The sequence below is a fragment of the Triplophysa dalaica genome, chromosome 17 (assembly GCF_015846415.1).
Source record: "Triplophysa dalaica isolate WHDGS20190420 chromosome 17, ASM1584641v1, whole genome shotgun sequence".
In the NCBI taxonomy this organism is placed as follows: domain Eukaryota; kingdom Metazoa; phylum Chordata; class Actinopteri; order Cypriniformes; family Nemacheilidae; genus Triplophysa; species Triplophysa dalaica.
Genome location: NC_079558.1, coordinates 15443056 through 15461236, shown reverse-complemented (window position 1 = coordinate 15461236; position 18181 = coordinate 15443056). Strand labels below are relative to the sequence as shown.

Sequence of the window (18181 nt, the reverse complement as noted above, 5' to 3'; positions counted from 1 at the left end):
TGACATACAGCAAATTCAAACCTCTAAGGTTTTGGGAGGAGGGTGACAATATGTTTTTTTAGTAGTCGGCTTGTATGCAAGATTATTCAGGAAAATCCTTTTGGATATCAGAGAACCAGATTGAGTTTTAAGATACTTTTTCGCAGAAGGGAGATGTATTTATTTAACTAATTTACCAAACGATTTTATAAGCATTTCATTTCAACCATGTAAAACAAGCTCAAGTTTTTAGCTTTTCTGTAGTCTATGGCTGTGCTAACCTGGGATCGCACAAAAACTTGGTCTTCTCTCCCTCCTCCCTCCATATCAACCATTCCCTGAAGGAAGGGTGCACGAACATGCGTGTTCCATCCCGTCTTTTCACAAGGAACACTGACAAATTCTCCATCCTCTGGTGAAAGTCTTCCCATTCCAAGGTGCCCTTCAGAGAGCCGGCATTGATGGCTTGATAGATCTGTTCGTCTGTCAGAGGGTGCAGCGAGGCCAAGGCCACATTGAGTAGCGGCAGGGCCCTTTCAAAGGATGACTGTGTCGGGAAGCGCATATTACATTGCAGAAGGTAGACTTCAGCAAGGCTGACTGGGACAACCTTGTAGTTGGAGCTTTTGAGGACCAGGTAGCCACGCTCTATCAGGTCAAAGGTAAGCTTTAGGTAAAGAAGCGAGCCTTGGCTGAGGGCTTTAAGATGGGAACTGAGCTTGCCAAAGCTGGTGTTGTCCATTTTGCCATTAAGGGAGATGTTATTCTGGATCTCTGCACTGCTGTGGATGCGATGCAGGATGTAGCCCTGCAAATCCTGGTCAATGGCATCATTTTCATCTAGGGCGTCAAGAGACATTTGGTGGAATGGGAGAGCTTTGGTGATTTCCTACAAGAAAGATGTGAAAACTTAACAATTCATGAAAAATGGATTCCAAACCATGCATAGGATAATGAATTGCAACATCTCAATGTTTAGTTAAATGGTTTATGACATTTCCCTTTTTTTTTTGACAGCTTATTGAGGTGAAAATGCAATGGCTGTGTCTCACTCAGCTACATATATAAAATAAATGTTTTTTACAAAATTTCTTAATCATTTCATCATATTCATTGAGTTTCAATTTCAGTTAGAAGCCATCACAAAATGTCACTTGATTGCTGTTAAGGGAACATAGGGAGCATCAATGTTCCCCGTTTTTGTGTTGCATTGTGATTTTGCGAACGAAACAGCCCTTAAAATGGCCGACTTCCTAATCAGTGCCCTGACTACTGAACAAGGGAGCTGATTGAGACGCACTCACTAATTTCACATAAAAAAGATCATTTATTGTTGATCTGTCAAGCTCAAGTTGATGTGGCGTACATCATAGTATGAAAGTTGTGTTTACCTGCAAGGAGGTTCTGACAGTCACCACCAGTTTGAGCCACGCTGGGAACTTGCTGATAGTTTTACAGAGAAAAGAGACGATCGTGTCACCATAGTCTGGTTTGTGGAACTCTGCTTCATTTAGACCGTCAATGAGGATGATGAAGTCTTCATCAGCAGTGATCTTCCTCTCTGAAAGATAAACAGGAATTTCACATTCTATTCACGTAACACTTTTTTATATGTTTCACAATCATAGTAACACAACTTTGTGAATTAACTTCAGAATTAGAAATAAATCAAACTACAGCATATTTAATGTAGGCACTTCAATTTATGCATATTTTGGGAGCTTTCATACCTTTATAAAGTGCATCCAGAGGTTCGAGCACCCCTCGTCTGAAGGCAGTGGGCGGATCTTGGACACAAGCCCGCAGACTGAGCATGCTCTGTATGTGAGGCTCCTTCAACAGCAGTTCTCTGTATGCGGCAAGCTGTGGTGAACGGCACAGCAGCGCTGCCACGTTGTGTACGAACTCGGGCACCAGACAGGTGTAGGCGTTATCTGCTTGGCAGTAGTGATACGCCACAACCTGCAGAGGGCAGCAGAGAAGAGGAGAGTTAGAGAGGAGATTTTTGCTGATCTGGAGCCAGCTGGCTGTAATTACAAAATGATTATGAGATGTTCGAATTGGTGTTTAAAATATCATGTGTGATAATAGTATCCAAATTCAAAGCTGGAAAAGATATACAGGACTGCAGCTGAGCTTCTTTATTGGTCCGCTGAGAATGGCGAAGTGCTGAATTGCAAACTCTTTGTCAGTTTGGAACAGGGCCCTGACAAGTCTTTTATCAAGAGTTTCGGTGGGATGTCTGCGCTTGAGACAAGTGTACTTAATTGGTTCCATTAAAGTAATAATTAGTTTCTTGAACACCTTATTTGAAGGACAAATACCTTCAGTCATATTCAAGTGCCCCAGGGACAAGCACAGAGGCAGTATGATGAGGATTTCAAGAGGCGTCAACATTTGGGCGAGAACATATAAAAAATACAAAATATAACTAAACAAGGTAATTATTATAAATGAAAACTTCTAGAAAATCAAAAATAGGCATTTTAAATATTTAGTTTACAAAACCAAACAACAAAAGAATAATGCAAATAAACAGCAACAAATGAAAACTAATTGTAATTGTATGATTTTAAAGAGCCTATAATATAGAGAATTATTAAACCGATAATCTTGTTTTCTTGCTTTAAATCAATACTGAATGGTCTAATTCAATTAATTATTATTTAGTCAATTATTTGTAACTAGATTTTATATTTCCAAACACATTACAATCCACAAATAAATGTAGAAAGTTTTTACACAAATGAAATGGTTAAAAAGAAAACATTATGTTAAACACAAATATAATCAAATATAACCTTAAATATTCATATTTTTCCAATTCTTTGTGAATTTCCAAATAAATAGAATGACATCCACAAATATGTTAAATTTTTAAAAAAATAAATTCACATAAAACATTTGTAAATAGATTTTTTTTGTGCATTTTATATATTTGAGGACATAATACTATTTATCTGTAAATATATTTATTTATTTATCTTTTTTTGTCAAACAACATTTATTTGTAAATAGAAACCTATTTGTTGGTAAATATATGAAACAATTCTAAATATATCCTCCTACCATTGTAATCGATATGGCTAGGCCCTGTCATGTCATATACATTTACTATTTTGGCAAATTCTTTAAGTGATATGTCGTAGATTTTGCGAAACAGAAACGACATACCCAACCTTCAAAAAATAGACAGAAGACACACTCTTTTAAATATTAAAAAGCCAATTTATAAATAAATTAAAAAGGCATCCCATAAAAATGTACTCAGAGTCTGGGTTTAAGTATCTTTCAATAATCTTGACATAACCGCTAGTTCCACCACCAGTAAAATAAATCATCATTGCGTTATAATTTCATTTCACCTATAGACCTCAGTGTGTAAATAGATTCAGTATAATGTAGTGACACGTTCACAGCTCCGACATCACCTTATGTCTGCCCTAATGTTCATAATTCAACACTTCTGAAACAAGTGAGAAGCAGAAGATAAGAAGCCCAGAGCGCTTCATAATGCAGCAAAACTACACAGAGAGAGAGAAAAAGAGCAAGAGAGGCAGATTATCACTGTAATGTGTTATAGTCAAACTGGATGCCTGTCGGGGGTTCTGACAGCTGAGGAAGTCATGCTAAGTTTACAGAATTTTCCTTCAGCATACTTGAAATTATAGTTATATGGACAGTTTTCATTGGATGCGCGAGCCTGGACAGCAGTAAACTTCGAGTCTGTGTTTAGCTAGTGTATAATAATATAACTATATTTAATTTAATTTAATTTAGGTTAATATTAATTTTGTTTTATCAAATTGTAAAGTAAATATTTTAAGTAAACTGCTTGTTAAAATATGTTGTATGTTTATTTTATTAAATAAACAATTTGTTTAATGGGTCCTGTAGTTTGGTCATATTTTAAGAAACTGTACATTGACGTCTTGCTAAATTCTAAATATTGGAGAGACAAGATTAGCTAAGTATGGGAACATTCGATTTCTTTTGCTTGTTATCAGAAATAATCCACAGGCACTCTATTGTACAATGTGCACATGCACAGTAAAGTTTTTTTATGTTTGAAACCGTCTATAGGGAGTGCAATGGGCTACATTGGTGGTCATTTTTAGCAGGAAATGTTCTATGTAGTCTGTTAAAAATAATAAAGAGTTCCAAAAAAACAATATGTGACCCTGGACCACAAAACCAGTCTTAAGTAGCACAGAAAACATTGTATAGGTCAAAATTAATGATTTTTCTTGTATGCCAAAGCTCAATAGGATATTAACTAAAGATCATGTTCTATTAAGATATTTTGTAAATTTCCTACTGTAAATTTGCAAAAACTTATTGTGAGTGGAATCAGCAAAATTGCTGACAAAAATGGCAAGAAACACGCTTACAAACTTCAATGGCTGCTGCCCGAATAAATCACGCTATTCATAATTGGACGCTTAAACTTTTTGAGTTTACTTGCTTCATTGAAATTAACTTCACAACAGTATTTCACTTCACAACTCGTGTGTCAAACGTCCAAAACTCTCAATTCGTGCCGCATTATTTGGGCGAATCGCGTAATTTGCACCGCCTCATTCACGCAAAGCCTCTACTCTCCACAACGTCATTACAGCGGTAAGCCAATAGAGAGAGTTTCTGTTTTCTTCTTAGCAACAGGTTGCTATAGCTTCAAAGGCGATTTTCTCAATATTTTGTTTTATTTCACAGCCTGACATTCCAGAGTTTTAAATAGTTGTATTTCGGCCAAATATTGTCGTATCCCATCAAACCATCTATCAATGTAAAACATATTAATTCAGCTTTCAGGTGATGAATACATTTGGTTGAATTTTGTTGTGTGTTCATTTTATTAAATAAACAATTTATTGAAAGGGTCTTTAGTTTTACATCTAGCGGTTGAGCTTGGTATCGCAGTCTAAATTCTAAATATTGGAGAGACAAGTTTAGCCAAGAAACAAATCTTCTTGGTTTCTATTGCTTGTTATCAGAAATAACTGCAGTCCACAAACACACACAGTAACTTTTTTTTATGTTGTCACTTTGAAACTGTCTATAGCTCTTTGAAAGCACAAATCAAACTACAGGTGGTGAAAATGTCAGATGGATGAAAGAGATCATACAGAGAATCAACCATATAAGAATTCTTATTTATTCTCACAAATGTTTCCTAAGAATTTAAACCACACAGAAAGGGCAAAGAGAGAGAGAGAGAGAGTGAGAGAGAGTTGATTATTAATGCATTGACTTAACTAGATCTAATAGCTTGGCAAGGAAATTGCTTTCTGCCTGAATAAATATTTTATGAGGCTCACTGGCAAACTAGCTTTTTCTTTTTTAAACATATCTGCATAATGCAATAGCTGTGATTGAGACATCAAGCCTGGACAGGTTGAGAGGGGGCTTTTGTCTGTGTGTGTTCAAAGGAAGCAGTTGTAGTTGTCTACAAAGGTTATTGTTGTACTTGTGTATGAATTATTAAGGCTTATACCACGGGGCTGTTGAATGCTTCAATCTGATTGGTTGCCAAACATTCTATTGGTGTGTGTTAACTTTCAGTAAATGCACACATATGAAGGTGTTCCAGGTCTGCTGACCGTATTACAGTTCCATATCACTTCCCTTTAGGTTATAGTGTAGCCTACAGGCCATCACCGCACACTGCACACAGCACTCTGCTCGTTTATAATGACAAATTTTACTGTTAATGGAAAAGTGTGTACAGTTTCGTTTCAATAAACAAAGCATTTCCAAACAAAAACTTTCCTGTAGCTCAGTTGTGAGAGCATTGCGTTAAAAACGCAAGGTTGTGGGTTTGATCCCAGGGGACTGCACATGCCTATGTACAAATGTATAAGATAATGCAATTTAAATCGCTTTGGATAAAAGCATCTGCCAAATGCATAAATGTAAATGTAAGAAATCGACTGAAATCAAATAAATGAAATAACTAAATAGAAAAACAAAATGCATGAATTATAGCCTACTGGTTCATTTTCCTCTGCATGCTGCTTATAACTGATAACAAATTTATTTTCATAGACCTACTCTTTCAAAAGTTTGCGTGATCTTTTTACTGCTGAATATAGAAACAAAACGAGGAATAAGTAATATATCATCACTGGCTTTTCTGTCACATTACTGCAAACACGCAGGTGTGCGCGTGTTCTCTCGCTCTCTCACACACAGCATGTAGCAGTGGCTCAAGCTTCCAAGTCTATTCACTCTAACGGAAATGAGATGTGCAAAAAAGTAGCTCTACCATTAAGAGCATTTTAAAGACAACACCATCACAAACGTTGAGATTAAACATTTGAACAACGTCCTGTGGGGTGGTAATCATGGTATAAGCAGAATAATTGACTTTTCGAAAGTTTATGCACACCTGAGGTGTGATGGCCCGTCGTCAATTATTCCTTACAAAAAGTTACAGAACCATGTGTGGGTGTGTTTGTTCACCTGTGAGGCAAGCCTCCTCATCGCCTCCTCCTGTCTCCTCTTCATTTCGGGAGTTCCAGGGCAACTTCCTCCTAGTGTACCATGGGAAGGCTGCGACTGAGTGAGAGGTATACTGTCTCCATCTGACGATAGACATACGAGAAAACCATCATTCATTTCAATCATATAATAAACGATAGACTTCTTTCTTTCCCTCAACATGACATATGAAGTGATGCTTGGTGCTAGATTTGAACACACCGCTAGGTATCGAACTTTCATGAGGGAGCGTCTCTGCTACATACATAAATAATACCTCAAACCATGAGGCTTTTTGTTAAGACAGGCTTTATGATTTTCACCTAGTGGAGGATAAAACAAGCAAACAAATCTAGCGAACTACCAAGAAATATCCAATCGACCAGAAAACACACATTTTCATTAAAGAAAAATGTTGTTTGCATATCACACCTCTGCAACGGATGTGGTGACATTTATATGACTCAAAGCCAGTGAATGAGAACGCATATTAAACTTTGTAATAAAAAACTCAGTGCTGACATTCTATGATAGCTCTGTATTTGTTGTATCCGACACAACTGTACAAGCAAACACTGACTTGAAAGCTGGTTAAATCTTATTTTTTTATTCAGAGAGATTTTCCCAGCACTTTGACAGACTTCTCTGAAAACCAAAATGTGAAATATTTTCTACTGTACCAGCTTACTGTAAAATACGCTGTGGCACAAGTAAAACATCGCCCAATATAGCAAGTTTGGTTTAATCAATGGTGAGTTTGGGATTGGGTCTAAAAAGACCCAAGAGTTTAGGTCTTAAAAGAGTAACTTTACAATATTCTTCAGTAATATTAAATTAAAAAGGTTCAATGCAGAGTATAAAACCACTATACATACAACATAAGTGCATTGAGAAAGGCAAATATTTCACTTTCATAATAGAGTTTGGTAAATACACTTGGCATAAGGTCTCGTATGGTAGTGTTTAACCTTACGTTTAGGTGAAGCTTGTGGGCTGTCTGAAGCGATCTGTCGCATGCGGTTTCCATGGCAACTAAGAGCCACAAGGCGTGATATAATGGCCGTCTTGCCGTATCCAATGTTGCCCACCAGGACGACGCCACGATTGGTGGCAGAGTGGGCGGTGCGCAAGTAGGCGTCAATCTCTTGGAAGAGCCAATCACGACCAGTAAACACGGAATCCATTGTAATGCTGGGCACCTCGAAAAGCAAGGGCTTCAGAGCTATATCCTGCAGTCGGTATGGAGCAAATCGCACTGGGGATCAAGAGAAAGTATATAAAGTTAATAATGTTATTGAATAGATACTCTCCCAGGTATACTACTAGTCAGGCATAGGGTAACTTAGTCAGTTTTTCCCCATCTTTAAGACTATTAGTAAACTGATCAAATCTATGGAATTAAACAGCTTTTGAGATTTCCCTTTAGGTTATATACATAATTAAATGGGGCTATCTATTGAATGCTGGGGTCTTATTGGGTACTTTTCTTGATTATTTAGTCAATTTCCAAAACATTTATAATTTGCGGTTCAAAGACGAAAAAGGGTTTAACTATAAAAACAACAAGTGTAATACTGCTTTAAATTGTTGTTGATAAAAAATGATTTTTTTTTTAATTTAATTGCAAGTTTTTCTGGGCAAAAAAATAATATCATACATTTCCCTCTGATTTACAGAAGATGTCCGCTAAAATGTCGTTCAGTGTAACAATCTTGTCGGGCATATTTACAACAAAAATTAATTTATGACATTTTAAAAGACTAATTACTTTCACCCCGAATGCTAATTAGTTGCAATTTTACATTTAAAATATTTCTCACTATCCTAGGTTTTGCCCATTTGTCAATAATATTTTTTAAAACATTTCAAGCACAATCAAAAGAATATGCTCCGTTATTCTTTTATATTTTTTCATATGTACAAGCTAGAATAAGCCTGTGGTTTGAATTTGTCCATAAATATTGTATTACACTGAATGACAATGTAACATTTTTTCAACCAAATTTTGACATTTATTCTCCAAGAACTAGTAGACATTTTATTTACATTTATTGTACTATCTATGGACATAAAATCACTTTTGTACATTTCTTTTGATGGGGACATCTTTACGTCTTTGACCCATAAATGTTTAGTTGTGTAATAAAATAAATTAAAGTTGTTACTGTTACACTTAATAATCTCATCATTCAAAAAGACCTTTTCAAGATCATAAAAACCATTTTAGTCAAGTGACCCTAAAGACTGGTAGCATACATGCACCCGTTCAGGGATTCACAAACAAACAACATAAATACATATATAACATACATTTAAAAGACACATATGGTAACAGAAAAACATATACCTACCCACATCTACAACCCTGTTCATACTAACAGCAACTTGTGGCATGTTTTTCTTGTCCAACTAGTATTAAGCAGTGACAGAATGCAGAGAGTATGTGTGAGATTCTATATTTGCGCAGACAAGTTGTTGAAATTAAGTGAAATTTGCTAGGTGAAATTTCAATATTCTCTTTTGTGATTCAATTCTCTAAAGCTACGGTCAGTTGAAGAGCTCTGCAATTTTAGGAAATACCTAGCAAATCGTGACCCGGCAATGTCTTGGCTCCTCCAAGTGTTAGTTAGTGTGAACAGGGATGAATATAGTACACTGTTTATTTGTTCACATCACAATATAAAGTATGGCATTGCAGTTCCAAAAGATCAGAGACCAAAACTGTAAGTCAGAGTTAAAAAAAAAACATTTCACACGGCACAGTAAAGGGACAGAGGCTTTGCAAGAACTCACACTTACGTGACTGAGACTGCCAGGCATGACTGTTAGCGGAAGCTGGGACAGGCATAGACAAGTGACAAGAGAGAGAAAGAGGCAGAGCTTGTACTGAAGAAGCAAATCACATAAAAACAACAAAAAACAGTCGCTGAGGGCATTTGACAGATATGAGTTAAAAATGTGTGACAGAGGTCTCAAATCAGATAGGAAGTAGGGCATGTCAGGTTTGAACTGGCCATATGTACCTGAAAGGTATTTCTCTTGAAAGAAAACAAAGTAAACCAAAGGCAAATGTGGAGGACACAAAACATGAATATTACAGTAATTAGATGATGTAATAATCAGCCAGTAGTACTAACTGATTTGATGATAGTGGACACCAGAGCCATTGAGAGAGAGAGAGTCCCGACAATGGAAGTTCAAAAATTGTGTGCGTAACATGATTCATGAGTTATTTTTATTATTTCTTTAAATTATTTATTCCTTAAACGATTTACGTCTTTAAATGTGTTCAAAGTTCACACTGTAAAAACAAATGTCCCAAATAATCAATCATATTAAGTAATTATAACAAATTTTATAAAAACGTTCTACTTACTTAAATATTTAAAGTTCCTGAAACACTTTTTTTAAAGTATAATGATTCATTTTTATAAACTTGAAGTTTTACTAAAACTAAAAAAATTGCTTTGCTGCTAGTTCACTTTACTTAATTTAAACACGTTAATTCAACACAATTGGTCAAGAAGGATTTCCAATTAACAGCATACTTTGCGTCAACTGCATTAGGAGGTTAAATCAATTTTTTTATATGTGTTTAGTAAAGTTAATGACTTGTTAATGTTTAATGATCACTTCTCTTAAATATTTAGAAGAGTTTGACATATTTTTCAGTTTTGTGGTTACCATTGTTTAGAGTGGTGCATGTGCTTAGGCTCTGCGATTTGACCTGTAACATGTGATATGTCATCAATGAGCAATAGCTGTGCTAATGCCAGTTCTGAGACCAGTCTCTTTTTGCTCATTTTGGGTTGCATAAGTCAAGGTGTTTGATTTATGCATATTAAGACTAGGAAATATGTAAAATAAAGAAACTGAAATAATTTAATATAGTTAACTTAAAAATGCATTTTTGGTGTACTTGTTTAAATTCTGTCTACAATAAATATTAAAGTTGCATTTGCTAAGATTTGCTAAGAACTTTAACTTATCAGTAATCAAAATTTGCTTACTTAAACCAAGAACCTCTAAAACTCAAAAATGTTGGGCCAACTTATCCTGGTTTACAGTGTACATCAATTGGTCTGTTTAGCCAACCCGGGCTCCATGCCTTTCACATATTTCCAAAAATGCAATCTTCATTAACAGGCAAGAAAAAGAAACCTGTCATTTTTTTTTCTTGATGTTTTTTTAAACATCAAGTACAGGTTAAATATGACATGAGGGTAATCAAACAATGTTGATTTTTTTATTTTTGAGTGAAATATCCCTTTAAAATGTAATATTTTATTATTTTAGTAACACAGCACTATGTTCAGTTCCTAGGAAACAAAAACTGGAAGTTGGTTTGCAAAACATCTGCCAGATGAATAAATGCAGGATGCATTTCTGTTTCTTTGGCTGTGTGTCTAGAAACACTATTCAAAACCTAACCATGTGTATTTTGGGCAATACTATAATAAAATCATGGTATCAATATAACTATTATCAATTATAACAATTATCCTTTTTTAAACATTTGCATGGTACTGCCAGTTTATTAGTTTTTGTAATGGCCCTACTGGGCTGCCGAAGGCAGAGAGCTATAAAACAAGCACCTGATTTAGTGATGAGCATGCATGATAGTAAATATAAGCCCTCTCTCACGCATCAATCTTACATTACAGAGGCCATTGCATGGCCAATCACAAAGACTAGAGAGTTTTACTTCAACAGATTAAAGTGCTGAGCTTATTTATGTCATGTTCCATAAAAAAAGAATGCTTAATAAAGCAATCAGTCCCAAGAAGGGTTATGAAACCCCCTTAGCTGTTATAAAATGCACTGTAACCCACTGCTTCGCAGGGCTTATTGGTTTTAAAAATGGTAATTCCATGTGCGTAGTTCAGGAACTGTTTAATAAAAATATCCAGGAATCATCTTTACATTCTCTGTCCCACTCACTGTCTGGGCACAAAATGTGTTTTAATTAATCACCAGGTGAGGGTGGCATACCAGATCAGCATGAATAACAGTTTTACGTCACTGGCTGAAGAGAGTTTGAGGGAGAGGGGGAATGGAGGATTTGAGGACATACTGTACTGGTGCCCTCTGGTTTCGAAAAGAGGGATCAAGAGTGAGAATATGTCCTCATATGTCTTTTTCCTTTATCCGTGTGTGTTTAGTTCCCTAGAGAGAGGTTAAACTCAGCGTCTCGGTGGGCACACTGACACTGATACACAGAGACAGAGAACGGATGGGGACACAACCTTACTTGTACAAACACTCGTAAGCGAAAGATAAAGTGCGAGCAAATGAGACAGAGGCAGAAAGGTTAGAACAGAGGAGCTTCCAATATAGTGATTGATGGGGAGCATAATCCATGGACACATTGTGACATCGAACCAAATACAATGGTGAGCTGGTCTCCATGAAAGGTTTAAGGTGATGTAAAGCAGAGCAACTGAACTCATTACATAGGATGATGCTCACCTCTCAGGTCCTGCCCGGAGCGGCCCATAGCCATGTTTTGACGGGGCATTCGCAGTGAGGTGCGTAGCGGGGTGTGTCTTTGCTCATCCAGGTATGCCAGGTCCTCCAAATGGGCCGAACTGGTGGCTAAAAGGACAAAAGTTAGAACACATCTTTGTTCTATACAGCAAACATCCCTTTAACTATGGAAGACACTTTTAAAAGTCAGCGAAACAAACCTTAAACTCTGAGAACTATGGTGCTATACTTGTTTATGAAATGGTTATGAATGATACTCATAACACTTATTGAGCAGTTTTTCATTTAGTGGATGATTCAAATAAGTTCGATTTAATGTATAAAAATAATAATATGAAAAGCAACAAGCAATGGAATATGATTTGAAAATTTGGTATAATGTTATTTGGAATATCTTCTCATAGTTATGTAATAGGCAGAGACATATCACTATTGTAACAAAAACTGTCTTTGGAGACACAGGTCTATTCATTTCTGTAAGATTTTTCTAGATTGAGCGTGTGTTATTTTAAGTTCAATGGTTATTTATGGTATCACAAATTTCACAGTGCTCAAGGATTCTCAAAAAGTACAAGTGGATGTCTTGCTGTGGGTGTGACAGATGAAATGGATCAGGTTCTCCACGAGAACAAAATAATCACTTTGAAAATGATTTCGTGTGTGCGTTTGTGTGTTTTCTGTGTGTGCTTATGTGTGTGAGACAATACAGTCTTGTTCTGAAATAATACTTTGAAATCGAGTTTGAGTGAGAACGTGTGTGAGGTGGTGTGTACACACGGCCACAGGTGAATTCATTCCAGGAAACTGCAGGTGGACGATTTCGAAACCGGGAACCGCTTGCCTTGAGACATGCAGTAAGATGGAAAAACAAGCACTTACAGCAGCTATTGAATGAAATGAAAACCTGTTTTATTCTTGGAGCACCTTCCAGTGCATTTAAATCGAGCTGAGTCAGACTGAGCTGCTCTCATTGTGCCAGTTAGATCATTATTATGCAAATAAGGTAAATAGAACACAAGGAAACAGCAAGGTTTGTTTCACCTCAGTTATCCACAAGTTTCTGGAGGGCGCTACTGTAAAAATGACGTGGGTACAACTTTTGCTGAAGCGATGAAAGTAGTGTATTGACTAGGATTCATATTTTGAATGGTAATCCTGTTGGTTTCATGTGGTAATCTATTAAAAAATAAGTTTGAAACTGCCGTTTGTGGCTGCACTTACAAACAGGCGAAACATATTTCACAGCGTAAAAAAGAGCGCTTCACAAACAGATCTAAAGTTAAGATGGACTGCTCCTGTGAGGGACTGTACAGTTTGTAAAAGACAAACTAAAAAATAGATATCAAATAGATAAAAGAGCAAAGCAAAGGATTCTTTAATGTATTTTAACGATTTTTTGGTCAAAAATCTGTTGGAATATATCACCTCACGTTGACTACATTTCTCATCTAATTTTGCTTGATGTAAAGTAGGTCTTCCTTATTAAAGAGGTCATTTGGTGCAAATACGTGTTTTTTGCTGTCATTGGTGTGTTATAAGTTGCGCATGCATGTATTAGACACATAAAATTGCAAAAATGAAAGTGTCGGATCAATAGATGCATTCTATCTAAAAGCAAATGATCACTCGTGTAACCACATCCCCACAAATCTACGTCCGTTCCTGGTATGCAGAGCCATTGAGAGAGAGTCGTGTCAACTCCGTTGTCTCCAAAGTAACCGTTTTTTCACAGCAATGATGGTTCATGGAAGCTCTCCATAGTTCCCAGAAGTTACTAGTAACGCATGGAGCTGCGACTAAACAGACCAACTGAGGTATACTTCTAACCCATTTAAAGACGAAAGACATTTAATTAATAATGAAATGAAAGAAAGAAATCATTTAAAGAGAAAACATAACTTTCTGGAACTATCTGAAGGCTCCATGAATCACGTGACGCTCCAGTGTTTTGGACTTCATTTGGCAAAACTCTCTCTGAATGGATCTGTTGGTATGATTTGACTTAGATTTATTTTTGTTGTTCACCATCATTGTATGGAAAGGATCAGCTAAGACATCTGCATTTGTGTTTCACAGATGAAAGTCAGTACAGGATTAATAAAATATGTGGGTTTTTAAATGATGACAGTTTTGTCACAAAAGGCTTGTTCAGACATGCCACGTAACTCTGTTACATCCTGCATCCTTTTTTTCGTTTCATTCTTTAGTAGAAACCTCTATTTAGTATGTCTTTAAAATCTCTCATTTCAGCTACACACAACATGATACCCCCACAACATTGCATAATCCATACTATATCCATGCACACCTCCTCGACTCCCATGTTTCTATCTTTTAACTCTCTGCAGATGAGAATCTGCCAGCATTCTCAGGGGGTTTGAGCTGGAAAAAGCCTGAAGCTTTGATCTTCCCCACCATAGAATCTCAGCCAATCAGGACCCGGAATTGTTCTGCAACCTCTTTCCTCTCCTCCCACCATCCTAGAAAAAACCTCCCTTCATTTTATATTCATTTCTCAGGTTCCATTTCTTGCCCTGCTTTAACATAGTCATCTTTTTTCCATTCATTCCATTCTCTGTACTTCCTCTACTTTATTCCATCTTCACTTTATTTCTTTACTTTGGCTACCTCAGAATATATTGGACCAAACCATGGGTTAAAACAACCCAACATTTTGGATTGAAAGAACCCAGCATAGGTTCATTTAAAACCCCAAACTGGGCTGAGAATTTTGCCAGCATTTTGTAGAGTGTTATATCATTCGGTTTGATAGTGTTTCAGTATTCACTTACACCTTACCCAATATTTATATCAACGGACTTTACAAGCTTGCCCTTCATTCCAATGTTCTGTACTCCACCCCTTGAAAAACCAGCATGTGCTGGGATAGTTATGTTTTGGGTTAGGTATGTCCCGACCCACAGTTTGAAAACCCATGCATAAGACCATTCTAAACAGCCTGCCGCAGTCAGATTTGCAACTACGATTGATGGTGCCACCAGGGTCGGGCGATTTTTCCAATGCATCTGATCGGCAAGCGTGAATATCACCCGCTTTCTCTATTAACAAATACTCTATTATATCACTTGCCATTTCGAGAGCCATTTTTTTTTCAAGATAAGCATTGCTCTCACTCTTCTCATAAAAACAACAATGCTGATTATGTGTAAAATAACACAATCAAGAGGCAATGAAGAGGCGCTACATTATATAAGAGACATATCAACATCATTAGACAGATTTAGTGTCTTACTTTAGGGAGCGCTATTCTAAAATGTTCATCATAACTGCTGCTATAAGATGCCTCTTATCTCCTTTAACATTGCCACATTGCGGTGCAAAGAAAAACATATAGTTTATGTTCTAAGCTGCTTGAGTCACTAACTACTGAACTGTACTTGATGGCATAGTGGCTGCAATCTTTTCTTATTGTGTTTTTGAGATTTGCCACCGGTAGCTGTTTCCCAAAAAGTACAAATGTTATGAGTATAGAGTACTTCAGAGATAATGTATTTTTGTAGGCCAACCCGGAAGTTAGCACCGCGCTGGTTCCCTCGACCGAAAGCCTATGCATCTTTGCCATAGACTTTTGGCAAATTGCAAAAAAATAAGATCTGTGATTGACAAATGTGCACGATTTACACGTTTTGTCTATCGAGATAGTCTGTGCAGACTAACACAATATTTGCTATTTTTCAACCTTAAATACAATCGGCAGAAGTAAAAAAAAGCTATAAACAGACTACACTCGATATGAGCGTCACCACCACGAAACCTCCGACAACTTTTTTAAGGTTTATTAAGAATGTGTTTCCTGGTAAGTAGATACTCCGTGATGAATCCCCAAAAAATCTGTTTTAAAGATTTGTGTCCACGTTGCATTATTTGCGAGATTTATATTTTTGATGACGTCTAACGTCCCTGCCAAAGGATGTAGCTGCTTTTAGCAACTTGTTATCAACCGCCGTTTCAAAAACACAATAAAGATTTTAAAAATCACATGCGGATTATAAATGGTGTGTTTTATGACATCGATTTAAATGTGAAAATACTTACAAAGAACCTTTATTCAGGCAAATTACAAAAAAACCCATTTAAAGAACCATAGACTTTGGGGCGATGGAACTGAAAGTTCTAAATAGCTGACTCGCTTCTCAAAAATATGCCATCTCTTAGGTACTCAATAGAGTATCAACACAAGAAAAAAACGTCATAATCGGTAAAAAAAAAACATGCACAACCGTTCACAAACACCCACAAGCAAAAGGTGGAGGAGGGGTTCAAGACTTACCTGCCACTGAGTTAGGGCGGGGCATGAGGTAGAGGGGGGTGGGGTTAGAAGAATATTGGGTGGAGCTTTGTTCAGGGATCTTGTTGAGGCTGTAGGTTGAGGCGGCCATGTTTTCATCCACGCGGTACAGACTGGAGTCCAGGGTGGATCTGTGTGAGTGCCAGAGCTTCAGGCTACTGCCTCGAGAACTATCGCTATGTTTTCCACTCCTGTCCATAGGCTCAGAGTAACTAGTGAGCGTGGCTGAAAAATGGGGCGAGAGGGAAGACAAATTGGGTCGCACATGAACGATGTTAAAACTGTGCATCTTACAATTTTTCTGTTCGATTTCAACAACGTAATGACATGGAAATTGATATTGAGAGGGTACAGTAGGTTACCCTGACAACTGTAAGTGATCAGATCCATATATACAATGTACAATACAACAGATAATTTCCAACTCCATTTCTATTTCTAGAGTCTAAGTCATTTATAAGAATCTGTGACTCACCAATAATGCCGCTGTCTCTGCTCTCCAGGGTGGACGTTGGGCTGGTGACGTGATGTCCCGGACCTGCAGGGGGGAGCGTGGAGCAGGGACTGCAGGCAGGCGGGGAAGCGGTACTGCTGGTCAGGGTAGAACACGGACTCATCCTCCCGCTGGCTCCTAGACCCTGCACACAGAACCTTTGTGCTCAGCATGTGCCTGTGTTTGTATTGGGCAAATTCATCTCAATCAGCTGCGAAGTGTACAGCCTGGCAGCAGGAAGACCTCCATCTCCAGCTCGACCCCATCTGTTAGTTTGTTGAGTGATGGGGCGGCGGTGGTGCTCTATGACAGGCTGAGCGGGTGTGTGTACATTGTGACAGGCACTCAGGCACCAGGCAGGGCGTAATGAAGCGTGGCACAGATATTCCCACAGTTAACGTCAAACATTATCACAGGCAATAGACCTGAAACAGTCACAACTCTTTAAGTTCATACAGTTATTCGACACATGCAGGGCTCAAGAGAAAGGACATTTAAGGGCTGGTTATACTCGACGCAGTCGCTAGTTCGCCTGGGTGCGCGTGCCAAATATGACGTCATCGCGGAGTTAGCAGAAGTTCGCTTTGTGTCCGCACGAACTCATTTCGCGTGGCGGCGTGCACGACATTTTTTGTGACTCGAGCGAACAGTTCGCGCAGGACGATTTCGTTTGTGCGCCCCCTGTCGTTTCAAAGAATATCTCAACGGCGAACGCGTCATATATAAAATTCTCGTCCGTTTGGGGAGTTGCGCGTGCGGATAGCGAAGGCTCGTGAAGCGGAGCCAGGCTCGACTATAAACAGGCCTTAAGTGGTGGTCATCTCTGAGTGACATATTATAAATTCATTTTTGTATTCTTTTACTTGTTATTTTTAACTGTTTATGCATATTATGAATGGTCAACTTTTAAGACGATTAGTCAACATCTTCCAGCTCAGAGATGTACTTTTATTTGTCTGAGAAGTCAGTAATAATATGTGATTTGAAGATAATTTTCACCTTTAGACAAGAATTGTTTTGGTTGCATTGCTTGAACGGAAATATTGTATTAATCCATTTAAACCAGTTGGATCCATTCAGCCTGATTTCCAGACAGTTTTTGAAAATAACAGCTGGACGTTTCTGCACCGACTTTGTGGATGTACTGCTTCCTGTCAAATGACTCTTTCCTACATTTTGCCATTATCCACGTCACACACGTTGCTCTCTGCGTTTACTCAGCATTATATATCCACTCCGTTGTTTAAGATATGTTCTGGATTTGGAGATCATTGTCTCACTAATAAAATAAAACCTGCATTATTGTTGCCGGGTCATACCGGGTCATGGTAATGATTGCTACAAGACTTCAATTAGATAAATCCCATAGAACAGACAAATTGTTATTAAACTAATAAAGGAACTCGGCTGCAGAACAGATGAATCAGTGAGCT

General features: G+C 37.5%; 1 protein-coding gene across 6 annotated transcripts in view; it reads right to left on the bottom strand.

The window, feature by feature from the left end:
• tanc2b (tetratricopeptide repeat, ankyrin repeat and coiled-coil containing 2b) overlaps window positions 1-18181 on the bottom strand; it is a 122671-nt gene that overhangs the window by 14008 nt on the left and 90482 nt on the right. For 4 of the 6 annotated variants that reach the window (XM_056770658.1, XM_056770659.1, XM_056770662.1 and 1 more), the window contains 9 exons: window positions 16731-16893; window positions 16238-16480; window positions 11929-12054; window positions 9259-9294; window positions 7433-7714; window positions 6442-6563; window positions 1710-1941; window positions 1371-1540; window positions 261-868 (listed from right to left, as the gene is read on the bottom strand). In XM_056770658.1, coding sequence (XP_056626636.1) covers window positions 261-868; window positions 1371-1540; window positions 1710-1941; window positions 6442-6563; window positions 7433-7714; window positions 9259-9294; window positions 11929-12054; window positions 16238-16480; window positions 16731-16893 — 1982 coding nt within the window. The remainder of the gene's footprint in view (window positions 1-260; window positions 869-1370; window positions 1541-1709; window positions 1942-6441; window positions 6564-7432; window positions 7715-9258; window positions 9295-11928; window positions 12055-16237; window positions 16481-16730; window positions 16894-18181) is intronic. The other 2 variants (XM_056770661.1, XM_056770664.1) reach the window with 1 other exon arrangement.